Source organism: Ranitomeya variabilis, chromosome 3 (genome assembly GCF_051348905.1).
Source record: "Ranitomeya variabilis isolate aRanVar5 chromosome 3, aRanVar5.hap1, whole genome shotgun sequence".
Taxonomy (NCBI): Eukaryota; Metazoa; Chordata; class Amphibia; order Anura; family Dendrobatidae; genus Ranitomeya; species Ranitomeya variabilis.
The window spans coordinates 335,243,593-335,259,672 of record NC_135234.1 but is presented as its reverse complement, the minus strand read 5'-3'; the positions used below and the strand labels follow the sequence as shown (position 1 = coordinate 335,259,672).

At 44.4% G+C, this 16,080-nt stretch overlaps 1 protein-coding gene across 1 annotated transcript in view; it reads left to right on the top strand.

Annotated features, from left to right (window-relative positions):
* The window catches only part of ZMYM4 (zinc finger MYM-type containing 4), a 165,460-nt gene that overhangs the window by 109,572 nt on the left and 39,808 nt on the right, over positions 1-16,080 (top strand). The window contains 7 exon segments of the mRNA XM_077295805.1: positions 1,446-1,596; positions 1,693-1,865; positions 4,272-4,422; positions 13,317-13,463; positions 13,644-13,681; positions 13,804-13,948; positions 14,407-14,522. Coding sequence (XP_077151920.1) covers positions 1,446-1,596; positions 1,693-1,865; positions 4,272-4,422; positions 13,317-13,463; positions 13,644-13,681; positions 13,804-13,948; positions 14,407-14,522 — 921 coding nt within the window.

The window sequence follows — 16,080 nt, the reverse complement described above, 5'->3', positions numbered from 1 at the left end:
AAAAATAAAAAATGTATGCGTCTCTGAATATGGCAGCTAATAAAAACCAATATAAATTTGGTATTGTCATAATTGTATCATACCACAGAACCCAGATAATACAGTTTGTCAGTTATACTGAATAGAATGTGTTCATTTTGCCTCTCAAATAGTGTTATAAAAAGTGATAAAACAGGTATATTTACCCCAAAATGGCACTAATGAAAAGTTGCCTCATAGAAAAATAAGCCCTGACTCAGCTTATCTACTAGTGTACAACCCCTTTAAATAAAGTATTTAAAATGTGGTTTAGAGCACAAATTTACTAGGTGACCTTTCAGTATGACAGGTGCTTTTAATTTGCTCTGAAGCTTTTAAGACTACTACTGCCAAGTTGTGATTTGTCTTCTGTTACTAATGGGTAGTGATGAGCGAACGTGCTCGGATAAGGTGTTTCCCGGTCATGGTTGTATGCTTAACAGAGTGTCTTTGGTGCTGTAATGCATCTGAGGAGCAGTTGCGCTCAGCCACCACCAGGGGGCACTGTTACAGGAAAAAGAAAGGTTGCACTTACTGTGTAGCACTTCGAAGCAGAAGTGCAGGGCGCCACCAGGAGGCAGCAGAGTAGTCAGACATGCCTAAGTCAGCAACAAACAGGGAAGTACCCGAGGTCACAGCAAAGCACGAGGTCAGAGACGAGCCAAAAGTCAAAGCCAGACGGGAGCGCGGTATCCAAAACGTGAGACGGAAAGAGGAGTCAAGGTACAAGCCAGAGGGTCAAAAGCCGGTCGGGGAACGCAGCAGCAGAGACAGAAAAACCGGAGGCGGAGCTCAGAGTTCAAGCCGAGTCATACACTGTAGAGAAATCACCAAACGTACTGTACACTGAGTCAGGGATAGGGAACAGGTCACACACACGGGAAGTCAGAGGTAGACGGATCACTAGGGTATACGGATCAGCTGCTCCAGCCAAGGACCAAAACCATCACTGACAAAGGCTACCAGAAATAGCACCAATAACTAGCCACCCGAGAACCAAAGAAAGGCAGGAAAAGTTAACCCCTTCATGACCAGGCCGGGGAAATAGAAGCAAGAAGCAAACTCCGACCTGGATCTTGACAGGTGCGCTCAGATAATTTGTTCAAGTGCCTGTAGCTGCATGTTTTGCAGCTAATAGACAGCCACAACACATGTGGGTATTGCCTATTTGTTAGGCTTCACTGCATATTATCCGAGCACACCCAAGATACTCGGTTAGCACACAAAAGCGTGCCTTGATGACACCTTATCTGAGCACATTCACTCATCACTACTAATGAGCAACCAAAGAGAAAGGGATGAGAGGGATGTAACATACCCTTTTATTACGTAAATGTGCATAAAGAACAAAACAGATGAGTGTTCACCCGAAAAGTTTTATTACAATGTAATTGGAACTGACTTTATATACTGCATTTTATTTTCAGGGTAAAATGCATCAGTTTTGTGGCAAAGCATGTTGTGATGAGTACAAAAAGATTAACATGGTCATAGCCATGTGTGAGTATTGTAAGATAGAGAAGACCATCAAGGAGGTTGTACGCTTCACAGGGATTGAGAAGGCGTTTTGCAGTGAAGGCGAGTAATATACTTATTTTTGTACAGTCAAGTCTGACTATTTTTCCCAAATGCCTAGAATTTACTGAATATTCTACTATTTTTCTTTTTCTCCAGGTTGCAAGCTGCTATACAAGCATGACCTTTCAAAGAAGTGGGGCAATTACTGCAAAGTATGTAGTTATTGCTGCCAGACCTCATCTAAGTTGGTCCGGAATCATTTTGGAGGGAGATTGGAGGAGTTCTGTGGGGAAGAGTGCATGTCAAAGTATACCGTGCTTTTTTACCAGGTAAGAGTGAAATTCGGTTAATCAAAAACTTAATTTCTCTGGTACTTCATTTGGGGACACAGAAACCATGGACATTAGCTGCTGCCACCAAGAGGCTGACCCTATGAAATAATTAAAAAAAAAAAAAAAAAGGCAGCTCCTCCTCCGCAGGCTAAACCCACCTACTGGCATCAAGCTAACACTATTTTCATTTAGATGTTATGGTCATTCGGCACTCCTATAAGAAGGGGTGCTCAAGAAGGGTTTTACTCTGTTACAACAGTAATACTGAAGAAATTGCACTCCAAAAAAAAGTTTGAAAAAATATATTAAAATTTTTTATTGTAGGGAATCCAAAAGGTTGTAGTAATATATTGTTTCATTCCCAAAACATGGACCTTCATTAGACAGGGATAGCTGTGAGGTATATACAAACAGTAATAGTAGCAGAGAAGAAATTTGACCATGGATGCCAGTCTCCTGGGCTAAGGAGCAGTCTTTTTTCAGTTCGCAGTCAAGGGAAGCTGGAACCATCAGGAAGCTTGCCTGCTCGTCCAACAAAGTTCTGACGATCAGAGCCATTCGGCTTTCATTTCACAATTGGCAAGACAAACTTAGATGGTCTCTCTTCATTTCTAATTTAAACGGACAGCGCTACGGATGTGGAATACATCAATTATCACATGAACACGCAGCTGCCTGGCCATGGCTGAAGTCTTCCAGATCCTCCTCTGAGTAGAGCACAGCAAATTTAGCAGTTCACATATCTGGAATAGACATTTGGGCCACCTAAGTTGTAGAGTGCAAACCCTTCCATCTGCAGATGTAGGCCTTGTCAGGAAGGTGCTGTCGATGGTAGTAGCTCAACCTGCAATTTCAGGACTTGCTCCATTTTCCTCATTATATCTATCCCACCCGAATGGCCTGCTTTAGGACATCCCATGGTTCCTGTGTTATCTCCCGTAACACCCGGGAAAAGAGGAATTTTAGTATCTACAGTAAAATTACATTCTCATGTCCTTTATTTGGGGAAATGGCTCCCTTCCTGGTTGCCCTGACAGGTGTTTTCTTTACTTTTCTTTCGTAGTGAAGTTCAATTTTCTCTATTCTCCTAGTGCTTGTTACTACCTGGCATTAGCTAGGTGCCTGTAGGTGGCTGTAGCCAGCAGAAGAGAAGACCACTTTTTTTTTTTAAATCCTTGTGGAGGCAACAGACCACACACATGGATTCTGTGTCCCTCAATTACCGTATTTTTCCGACTATAAGACGCACTTTTTTTCCTCCAAATTTGGGAGGAAAGTGTGGGTGTGTCTTATAGTACGGATATAGCATGTGGGGAGGGGGGCAGCAGCGAGTGGGATCGCAATGATATCCCACTTCAGGATGTCCCCGCTGCCGGAATCAGCTGCTGGGGAAACCACATGGCCCCGCTGATTAAGTGCAGTGAATATTCATTAGCGGCTCCCCGCCCACTGATCAGCTGAGCGGTGAGGGAGCAGCAAATGAATACTGCACTTAAGCAGCGACACACAGTTTCCCCAGCACTGATTCTGGGGAGAATCTGTGTGTCCAGGGGAGGAGGCAGCAGCAGCAGGGGCCAGGAGATCGCTGCATACCTGCCTGTGCTGGACGCTGAGCTGTCTGTGGTGCACAAGGAGGACCTGTGTGATGTCAGAAGTGGGCGGGCTGGAGCATCACATGGCAGCTCAGAGCCCTCCCTCTTCTGACATCATCATAGGTCCTTCAGACTCCCACCTAGAATCTGCAGCTTCCTCTTATGTCCTGCGCGTGCGCTGTGGAAAGGCAACAAGAGAGAGGGCTGTGTGTGTGCAGCCATGGGATGCTCCAGCTTTTACCTCACCACAGGCTGGCTCACACAATTAAGAGGATAGTCTTTACAAAACACAATAAAGCACTCTGCCACTCCTTTGGTGAACTATAACTCCCAGCATGTCATAGGATCTGCAGGACATGCTGGGAGTTATAGTTCTCCCATGGGATTTTAAAGCAGCACTCCAGTGTTATTTTGCAGTGCTGGAGTGGTGCTTTCACTATAAGCCCTGTGCCTCCATTCTTATACTCACCCTCCAGTGTCTTCATATAGTACGGTACAGACACCACACTGGTCCCGCAGCTTCCAACATAATAACGTACTATTATATATAATAACACCACATATAATAGTATGTTATTTATGTTATTAAATATTTTACCACATTTTTTTTGCTTCAAATATTTTTTTCCCTATTTTCCACCTCTAAAACCTGGGTGCGCCTTATAGTCCGGTGCGTCCTATAGTCCGAAAAATACGGTAAGTGTTAAAATCCTCTTCTTTTTTTTTATACTTATGGTACCACAAACAACCATCAAACTTCCTGTAGCAAGTTGGCCTTTCAAAACTGGTCTAATGCATGTGTCTTCTATAGATGGGGAAATGTGAAAGCTGCAAGAGACAAGGCAAGCTTTGTGAGTCTCTGAAATGGAAAGGGGATATGAAACACTTTTGTAATCTGATGTGTGTACTAGTCTTCTGCAATCAGCAAAGCACAGCAGACCCTTCACCAGTCAGTAATACAGGTTAGTATGCAAAGCATAAAGAACTTGATTAACTTATATGTATTACAAATGTTTTATTGGTATACATCATACAGCTGTGTTCTTCCTTAGCTTTTCCCCTAACCTAACAACACTTCCCAACATACATGGCATGAGATATTAACCCCTTCCCACCACAGCGCTTTTGCGTTTTTGTTTTTTCGCTCCCCTCCTTCCCAGAGCCATAACGTTTTTTATTTTTCCGTCAATATGGTCATTTGAGGGCTTGTTTTTTGCAGGACGAGTTGTTCTTTTGAACGACATCATTGGTTTTATCATGTTGTGTACTCGAAAACGGGAAAAAAATTCCAAGTGTGGTGAAATTGCAAAAAAAAGTGCAATCCCACACTTGTTTTTTGTTTGGCTTTTTTTGTAATCTGTGTGTCATCATTGTGCACATGTGCATCACACATTTTGACCATGCTGCGTGGAAAAAAAAAAGGGACGTGTTGGTGGGTTTTCTCCTTCGCCTCATTGGGGGACACAGACCGTGGGTGTATGCTGCTGCCACTAGGAGGCTGACACTAAGTGATACAAAGAAAATTCTCTCCTCCCCTGCAGTATACACCCTCCTACTGGCTCTCAGCTAACCAGTTCTTGCTTAGTCTCTGTAGGAGGCACTTGGGTCTGGTTCAGACCCCAACAATTTTATTTTTTACTTTTCTGTAAATTTTTATTTTTTAATTAACGGAGTGAAGGGGGCGACGGATCCTTTCAAGGTTCCGATCTCCCCCGAATCATCAACAGACGAGAACGTGGAGAGTTCCTCCCCGTACCCTCTCCTGCGGCGTGGGAAGCCATGCTTGAGCTCACTTCAGGGGCGACGGTTCCTTCGAGTCCCAATCTCCTCACACCAGCAGCAGGCGACCACATGGAGTGTCGCCTCCATTTATCCTCTCCTGGAGCCAGGCCTAATGCCGGACAACTGGCCCTGTACACCCGAGTGCTTGAACTCCGTGGATGTACAGAGGCCCCTCTCTTCGACGTCCGAGCAGCCCCCACTGTCCCAGCACGGTTAAAGCGGATGGCGCAAGAAGGCAGACGGTTCCACTCCACCTCCCTATCAAAGGGATGGTGGATTGAGGTTTATCCCTCTATCCCTGTACCTGCAGCAGAACAGTAGAGTGCATGCGCTTTCCTCGGCACTGAAACCCAGCCATCGCGGCAGCTCCATGCCGGAACGCGCCCCGATGGTGAGTGGATCCAGTCAGCGGTGGCCTCTGCAGTGGGATATTTACATGCTGACAGGCAGCCTCAGCTTCCCTGTGGCCCACCTCCCTGAGGTAACGAGCCGGCCGGCTGCAAAAATTTAGCCCCCGGCTTTGGCCGATGTGTAGGCCGCATCCCGGAAGCCGCGCCTGCACTATGGCGGCTCCGCCCACCTTTTCTGGCGCTTCTTCCCTGGCACGGGAGCGATCGCTTCCCTCGGCAACGCTGGTATTGCTCACGCCGGCTGCAGAAATTTAGGCCCCGGCTTGGGCCTATTCATGGAAGTCACGAGGCTCCGCCACATAGCGTCTGTGGCTCCGCCCCTGAAATGGCTCCTCTCGCTCTCTGCGAGACTACCACCTCTGCAACTCCCGGTGGCCATCTTGGTCCACCCTGCCAGCACACACACACAGGGGCTATGGTTTTGCCTTAAAGGGGCACAACGACTCTGCAACTGAGTAAGGAAGTATTGCATAAAGGTACATGACCAGTATTCCCTAGTCTTAAAGGCGCATGACCCGTATTCCCTGGTCTTAAAGGCACATGACCCGTATTCCCTGGTCTTAAAGGCACATGACCAGTATTCTCTGGTCTTAAAGGCACATGACCCGTATTCCCTGGTCTTAAAGACACATGACCAGTATTCACTGGTCTTAAAGGCACAGGACCAGTATTACCTTTTTCTTGGGGGCGCATGACCTATATTTCCTGGTCTCAAAGGCACATGACCAGTATTCCCTGGTCTTAAAGGCACATGACCAGTATTCCCTGGGCTTAAGGGCACATGACCAACCGCAACCCATGGATTCCTTGACAAGACATTGAATCGCTCCGTGAACCCTCTGTGGCTCGGAGTGCTCGCAGGACCAATATAGATGTCCATTTCCTTCATGCGAGCCGTCGGCTAGCAGGAGCCGCAAGTTTTCTAGAAGCGTATAGGCGTCTAGAAACGTACACGCGCCTAGAAAACGGAAGTTTCATTTCCTGATGCCTCACCAATGATTTGCTGAGAACAAGTCTCTGAATATGGATCGGATATTGCCTTGGTTCTGGACTCACCAGAACTTCAGAAAAGGATGGATTCGCCTATTTATATCATCAACCAATATCTGTAGATTGATGAGGACTTAGGTTCTACTCTAGATCACGTAGCATCCCTCATGAGAAAACTAAACTCCCTCGCAGAGCAGTTGCCATTCACCCGAACAGGTAGCGTCCGGATAAGCGATCCACTGGACAGAAACCTCTGCAAGCGCAGTATCCTTTTTTCAGCCAATATGCAAACACGCGGGATGTCCACTCAACGTATACCCACCTAAAATGTGACATGCCATGCTTGGTCTGATTTTTAAGGGCGACGGGTCCTTTTAAAGGGCACCTATCTCCCCACGCCATCGATAGACGAGCACATGGAGTGTCGCCTCCATGTATCCTCTTCTACAGCCAGGCCAAACGCCGGACAACCAACCCTGTCCACCCAGGGACCTTAACTCTGTGGATGTACAGAGGCTCCCTTTTTGGCGTCCAAACACACCCTCTGCATCTCCACTATTTAGCAGATGATGCAAGAATGCGGACGATCCCTCTCCACTTCCCTGTTAAGAGGATGGTGGATCGAGGGTTCATCATTTTATCTCCGCACCGTCAAAAGAGAGCGGCGATAGTAAGAGACGGTTTTTCCTAACCTTCTGCATGCAGCCGCGTATTCTACCACTTGGCATATTAACCGGGTAGAATCTCCTGTGGTATACCTTCCAGTGTCCCTGCCCGATGGGTCATCAATTAAAATACAACGGACTGTCAGATAGCAAATCTAGTTCGTTCCGTCTTGCGGCCTCCAGTTCAGCGCTCTAGCCTTCCTTAGCCGCCGCATGTGTTGCTAGAGAAATGGTCTCTTGGTCAGAGACCTTAACTATTTTGATTTCCTACAGACTCAACCAGCAGTGGATCAGTTGTCGACGGTCTAGATCTAAGGGATCTTGGTTCCAAAATGGGGACCGAAAAGTAAGATCGACCCTGTTCCTCAAACTTCTTCCCCCTTCTTCGGATGGTGTTCCTCCACTCAGCCATTACTTCAACGGAAAAAGGTGGAGTTTCTGGCATCCACCGACATTCGTAATGCTTACCTTCACATTCCTATGTTTTCCCCTCTTCAAAAATTCCTTCGCTTTCCCTTTCGCGAACAGCATTTTCAAATCACAACCTTGTCCTTCGGCCTTGCTACCGCACCCAGAGTGTTCGCAGGGGTTATGGCGGCTGTCACGTTCCTCTTGCACCCTAGAGGCGTGGTCGTCCTGCCCTATCTGGTCGACTTTCTAGCCGCTCTTCCAGCCCTGCGCTGAGTCGTCTATATCTCTTGCTATACCCTCTCTCTCCTGGGCTGGCAGCTTTTTTTTCCTCATTTCCAGCCCAGCAGATATCCTTTTTTGGGGATGATCCTGGAATCTTGCAGAAGGTTGGTGATTCTCCCTTGAGACAAGGCCGTGGCTCTTCAACAGGGAGCTTGCGCACTTGTTCACTCATCCCCTCATAGCATTCGATTTGCTAGGAGGGTTCTGAGGAAAATTGGTGACGACAATGGAAGTGGTTTCCTTCGCTCCTCTAATTTTTTGCAGGTCAATCAGGCTTTCAGAGGGTAGTCTCTGAACTCCTTCCTCATCCAGGGGAGATCCTTTCTCCCGATTCAATGGTTATTAGTGACTACCGATGCCAGTCCTCTTCTCCTGATTATTTTTTTGGGGATCCAAACGGTACGGCTAGTTCTACAGCAGGTCCACTGCCTTCTGGCGGGTCACCCCATCCGATTCAATCGGACAATCCCACGTCTGTGCCATACTTCAATCATCTAGCAGGTACCCACGGTCAGGCGTCATGGCCGAGGTACCTCACATTCTCTTGGGCTACGATCTATCATTCGGTGATCTCGGCACTACACATCTCAGGAGTAGAACTCTGGGCGGCAGACGCCATCAAGGTCCTGCCTCATGTAAGTGGGAACTTCACCTGGAAGGCTTCCATCAGATCTGTCTTCTCTGGAGCACTCCAGATGTAGGTCAGATGGCATCCAGACTGAACGCCAATGTACTCTTAAGTTCATGGTTCGGCCTCCAGATCCAAAAGCCATCGCAGTGCATGCTCTGGTTCTTGCATGGTATCAGTTTCCATAACCCCTCTTCCACTACTTCCAAGATCTTTTCGGAAGCAGGAAGGGCCCCAGTGATCCTGGGAGATCCGCACTGACCATGTCAGGTTTTCTCGTTTGCGAAACTAGTATTTTGCTGTCTTATTGCAACAAAACTGCAAATATGGACTTCCTCGCAGGGAGCCTTCACATGTGGTTCTTCCCTATCGCATACCGTTAGATCTTTGGGACTTTAATGGTCCTGGGAGTTTTACAGTAGACTCCTTTTGATCCTGACAGACTTTACTATCAGGAAAGGTTGCCCTTTTTTCTCTGCGATCTCCTCATCCTGACGAGTCTTCAAAGCTAGCCGCTCTGTTCTTTCAGACTTTTTTCCCTTATTACCATCAAGGCAAGGTTGCCTTCAGGCCATCCCCGACCCTTGTTACCAAGGTGGTATTGTATTCCCACAGTTATGAGGGCATCTTTCTTCCCTCATCTCTTTCGGCACCAGTCCACAAAGCGGAATGGGTTTCCCATATTCTGGACGTGGTAAGTGCTCTGAGTATGTACGTCTCGAGGACGGCATCCTTCTGAAAGTTGGACACTTTATTTGGGCTACCTCACAGTAAGAAGACGGCTTCCTTACGGTTACAGGAAGGGTTTAGCAGTTTAATCGGCCATGTTAGCTTGGTGGATTTGTTACACCATCCAGGAGTCCTTCCATGTTAGATGTCAACCTATCTCCCTGTCTATCGAGGTTTCTTGGGTTCTAGGCACCAGGCGTCGGCCAAGCACGCCTACAAGCTTGCGGGTTCGTCCAGTCCGCATGCATTCTTGAAGCACTATAATTTTCAGACTTCCACAGATGTAAGTCTGGGCAGGCGAACTCTGCAGGCCGCGGTGGCGCACTTGTAAGTAGCAGTTTCACAAGGCCTGATCTGATGTTGTCCCCACCCAGGGACAGCTTTGGGACGTCCCACGGTCTGTGTCCCCCAATGAGGCGAAGGAGAAATAGGGATTTTTGTGTACTCATTGTAAAATCCTTTTCTCCGAGCTATTCATTGGGGGACACAGCTCCCACCCTATTATTAGCTTGTGCTTGTCTTATAATTTGACATGCTATACTCTCATCTCTCATATATAATGTGACATGTTATATGCTCATATATTTTATTGATCTCCTACTTCTTTTGCACCGAACTAGTTAGCTGAGAGCCAGTAGGAGGGTGTATACTGCAGAGGAGGAGCAAGCTTTCTTTGTATCACTTAGTGTCAGCCTCCTAGTGGCAGCAGCATACACCCATGGTCTGTGTCCCCCCAATTAATGGCTCAGAGAAAAGGATTTTACGGTGAGTACACAAAAATCCCCATTTTCACATGTATACACTGTACGTGTGAAAAACCTGATGTGCGCACCACCATTGAATACAATGGGTGTGCAGTGTCCGTATTTGAGGTTCTTAAAAAAAACGTACTGCATACTACCATTAAAAACTGACCTTTATTATAACAATACTGACAATTTAAAACTTCTTAAAAATACCAGCACATAACACAGTAATGAAAGTGCACAAAACACAAAAGTGCAATAAAGACACCAGAAAAAATAATAATGAGGCACCCTGCATGGACTATTTGTGTCCCATATAAGCGTAATACGATTGTGCATATGGTGCAGACATATGCTCATCTACACGCCCATCAGAAGGGAAAGTATTCCTATATAGAAATCACCTGCTCTATGGCATTAATCAGTATCACCATATGGTTTAGGCCATAATAATAGTAAATATAGGAGCCCTATATAGTTTGAACCATGCTAATAGTAAATATAGGAGTCCTGTGATAGACACATGAAGAGAGCATGTCTCACCTAATGCAGGGTGGGTCTCAGCACGCACCCCGACGCGCGTTTTGCCGCTGTGAGCCTCGCTTTTTCAAGGGGGAAGTGTCTTCCTTTGGTTCTCTTCAATATAATATGGCAGATTTAAGGAGGTAGATATGATTGTTATGTGACGAATGGTAGTCACAAATATGAATCTGGAAATTCTGTTATTCATTAAAAACTGACGTGTGAAGGGGGCCTTATGTGCATAATTTCATGCTTACAAGGTATAAACCCATCTGCACTGCTAAATAGCATTGTATGTGCACTGTAGCGGGAATCTTTTATATGGAACATATTTACTGAGGACCTCCCACAGTGGAAGTCTGTAATAGCTGCAGAAATTATCACCTCTGCACATATCATTGCAGCGAATTACGCATTTACATCCACAGCATACTTTTTTCATTTCCCAAAATCTCATGCACTTTGCTGTCATAATAAATGGCAGCAGATTTATTGCAAATAAAATGGGAAATCTGCATTTTTACTACTTGGGAACATAACCTTAAAATCTATCTAGTTTAACACCCTTTTGCTTTGTTGATGGTGTATATATATATATATATATATGTGTATATATATATATATATATATATATATATATATATATATATATATATATATATACACAGTACAGACCAAAAGTTTGGACACACCTTCTCATTTAAAGATTTTTCTGTATTTTCATGACTATAAAAATTATACATTCACACTGAAGGCATCAAAACTATGAATTAACACATGTGGAATTATATAATTAACAAAAAAGTGTGAAACAACTGAAATTGTGTCTTATAATCTAGGTTCTTCAAAGTAGCCACCTTTTGCTTTGATGACTGCTTTGCACACTCTTGGAATTCTCTTGATGAACTTCAAGTGGTAGTCATGGGAATGGTCTTCCAACAATCTTGAAGGAGTTCCCAGGGATGCTTAGCACTTGCTGGCCCTTTTGCCTTCACTCTGCTGTCCAGCTCGCCCCAAACCATCTCGATTGGGTTCAGGTCTGGTGACTGTGGAGGTCAGGTCATCTGGCGTAGCACCCCATCGCTCTTCTTCTTGGTCAAATAGCCCTTACACAGCCTGGAGGTGTGTTTGGGGTCATTGTCCTGTTGAAAAATAAATGATGGTCCAACTAAACGCAAACCGGATGGAATAGCATGCCGCTGCAAGATGCTGTGGTAGCCATGCTGGTTCAGTATGCCTTCAATTTTGAATAAATCCCCAACAGTGTCACCAGCAAAGCACCCCCACACCATCACACCACCTCCTCCTCCATGCTCCACGGTGGTAACCAGGCATGTAGAGTCCATCCGTTCACCTTTTCTGCGTCACACAAAGACACGGTGGTTGGAACCAAAGATTTCAAATTTGGACTCATCAGACCAAAGCACAGATTTCCACTGGTCTAATGTCCATTCCTTCTGTTCTTTAGCCCAAACAAGTCTCTTCTGCTTGTTGCCTGTCCCTAGCAGTGGTTTCTTAGCTATTTTACCATGAAGGCCTGCTGCACAAAGTCTCCTCTTAACAGTTGTTGTAGAGATGTGTCTGCTGCTAGAACTCTGTGTGGCATTGACCTGGTCTCTAATCTGAGCTGTTGTTAACCTGTGATTTCTGAGGCTGGTGACTCGGATAAACTTATCCTCAGAAGCAGAAGTGACTCTTGGTCTTCCTTTCCTGGGGCGGTCCTCATGTGAGCCAGTTTCTTTGTAGCGCTTGATGGTTTTTGCCACTGCACTTGGGGACACTTTCAAAGTTTTCCCAATTTTTCGGACTGACTGATATTCATTTCTTAAAGTAATGATGGCCACTCGTTTTTCTTTACTTAGCTGCTTTGTTCTTGCCATAATACAAATTCTAACAGTCTATTCAGTAGGACTATCAGCTGTGTATCCACCAGACTTCTGCTCAACACAACTGATGGTCCCAACCCCATTTATAAGGCAAGAAATCCCACTTATTAAACCTGACAGGGCACACTTGTGAAGTGAAAACCATTTCCGGTGACTACCTCTTGAAGCTCATCAAGAGAATGTCAAGAGTGTGCAAAGCAGTCATCAAAGTAAAAGGTGGCTACTTTGAAGAACCTAGAATAAAGACATATTTTCAGTTGTTTCACACTTTTTTGTTAATTATATAATTCCACATGTGTTAATTCATAGTTTTGATGCCTTCAGTGTGAATGTACAATTTTCATAGTCATGAAAATACAGAAAAATCTTTAAATGAGAAGGTGTGTCCAAACTTTTGGTCTGTACTCTCTATATATTATCTTATGTGCATTTCCCAAAGATAACAAAATCACTTGCAAAGTGAAATGTAGCAGGACCAGTGAGGAGAACATTTTATGGGTCACAGGATTCCTTACTTTCTCAACTTTCCCACTTTTTTCTTTGAAATTCATCTTTCATTTTAATTGGCCATCTAAGTACTGTACTGCATTACTGCACTTAAAATCTGACTTGATGAGTAAGATGGAGCATATGTATAAGGCCGATAGTGTTATTTGTTGTTTCTGTTTATATTTGGACAAATCTGAAAACCTGCGAATTCCCAGAATACTGTATTATGTGTTTTGTTTTTCTTTTTTTTACAAATGCTTCTCATTGTATTTTTGTGATGAAATATTGTAATATGGTCACGCTTTCCTACTTCTAGCATCCAATGTCCCCATGGTCCAAGCAGTCCCAGCTTCCACTGGCTCCTCTGGAGCCAAAGATTCCACTCCAGTTATTGCCAATGTAGTGTCCCTCGCAAGTGCCCCTGCAACTCAACCCACTGCAAACTCCAATAATGTCTTACAAGGTAAGTGCCCATCATCTTGTACTTGCAGATCACTCCTTGGTATAGTGTAACACATTTTACATGTTAGGTGTGATCTGTAGAATGAGTGTCAGCTGGAAAAAAAACTCCCAGTTCCCAAATAGTAGGCATACAATTCTGATTTCCAAGGTCTAACAGTGTTGTTGTCATTTCACTGTTTAGGTGCTGTCCCAACAGTAACACCAAAAATAATTGGAGATGTAAGTTTTGTAACCAGCTATTTACGTATCTATCGTGGAATCATGTTTTTTTTTTCATATGTAAGTTTCATATTTTGCTTTTGTTCATCATTAACCTTCTCAAATTTTGGGGGGTCTTCTAGGCAAGTACACAGACAGATGCCCTGAAACTTCCTGCTTCACAGCCCCCACGTCTCCTGAAAAATAAGGCCCTGCTCTGCAAACCAATTACACAAACCAAGGCAACCTCGTGCAAACCTCACACTCAGCACAAGGAGTGTCAGACAGGTATGTTCATGGTGTTGTGGTTCTTCGATGAGTCGTGAAATCCATGTTTGCAATTTAAATGTTCCACTTCTTTCCATATGGCTTATTAGTGCACAGTGATGTAATACATGGGTCTCCCACAGCTACAACATGTCCAATAATTTTAATGTTCACTGTGTAATGGGTCTGTTTCCCTGTAGCAAAAAAGAGTAGCTGAATTCCGTACTAGTAATAGCTGTAAATAAGACCTTTATCTAGGGTCTTTTTATGTGAAAATGGGTAGTCTGAAGTAGACCTCTCGTTTAGTTTATACAGATGGGTAACATATAACATATGGGTAACATACATTGTAGTTTTTATATAAGCATCACAAATTAGCTTCAATTTTTCATGCATGCAAAGGATTTTGTGAAGGTTTGGATCTTTTGTTCTCCTTTATGAGCCTAATTCCTGTATATCTATATTTTTTTTATCTATAGAAGATGATGGGAAGCCACAGATCCTGGTGCTTCCTGTACCAGTGCCAGTGTTTATTCCTATTCCCATGCACTTGTATACTCAGTTTGCCCCAGTTCCACTAAGTTTACCATTCCCGGTAAGTTTTTAGTCTTTGGTACATTAAAGGGGTTGTTTGCTTTTTTTTTTTTTTTTTTTTTTTTTTTTAAACAATACATTTTTATTGAACTTTGCATATAAGGTGAAGAAAAAAACCCTCAATACAAACATATGTTTACAATATGTATAAGAGGACGTATAAACAATTAACAAACGAACAAACGGGAAGGGGCAAGGGAAGTGGTGGTGGGGGGGAGGGAACCCGAGAGGGGGGTATAGTGTGTCCGATTCCGGTTAAATGATTCAATCAGAGTCAGGAGGGTCAGGGTTGGTCAGATGAAATACTGGTGTGGCAAAGGGGGTGTGGTTGGCATACTCCACCCAGGGAAGCCATATTTTCTCAAATTTGCCAACTTTGTCTGTAAGTATGACAGATAATTTTTCATTTATCATGTACCAAGAAAGGCTTGTTTTAACCTCAGATAATTCTAGATTTGTTTTTTTCCAAGCCGAAGCTATGGTTTGTTTGGCTGCCAGGAATATAAATGTGATGAGGGCTTGAGCGTGTTTAAGGGTGTTGGGGATACGCTTGTTAAGTAGGGCCTCCCAAGGGTTTCTTTTTAAGGTTGATATTTGTTTATAGAGAAGATCAGGTGGTATATTCTAATCCAAAATCTGCGTACAATCGGGCATAGCCACCAGATATGGAACATATCACCTGTGGAATTACATCCTCTAAAGCAATTTGGAGAGTAGTTAGCGACTGCTTTAGCTACTTTGGGGTTGGGGTCAGGTACCACCTGGTCAACACCTTATAATTCGTTTCTAGCATGAGGGTATTTAATATTCCTCCAGTAGAGGAGGACCAAATTTGAGACCATTCTGAATCGGTCAAAGTGGAACCAATGTCAGACTCCCAGCGAGAAGTGTGGTTCAAACAGCGCCTATGAGAGGAGGAATTGATATGTGAGTAAAGGAGAGATATAATGCCTGGAGCGTGTGGATTTTGGCGGCACCTTTGTTCAAAGGGAGTGAAGGAATAGTGAGGGGTACAGTTTTTTAGTAATGAATTGACAAAGTTTTTAAGTTGCAAATAACGAAATACCTCTCCAGGGGGGAGATAGTATTTTTCACTCAGGACCGAAAATGGAATAATCCCATCCACGTTAAAAAGGTGATGGATTCTGGTTATCCCTGCAGCGACCCATAAACGAAAGTTCCTAAGGGACTCCATGCCCGGAAGGAACTGGATATTGCCCCAAAGGGGGGCGAGAGGCAAGGATGGTGAGATTAGCTGCGAGGAATATTTCAACAAATCCCAAATCTTAAGAGAGTGAGCTAAAATGGGATTTGAGACGTGTCTACGCTGAGCTGGGAGAATCCATAGTAGTGTGTCGAGGGTACCTGAGTGACATTCAGGGCCTCTAGAGGTTCAGAGTAGGCATGACATAGGGTCAATTGACCTAATTGGGCTGCTTGATAATATTTAGAAAGGTTGGGAACCCCTAAACCTCCTTTCAAGCGATGGCGATAGAGGGTAGATCTATTAACCCTAGGAAGGCCACCCCTCCAAACAAAAGTATAAACTAGTCGTTGGG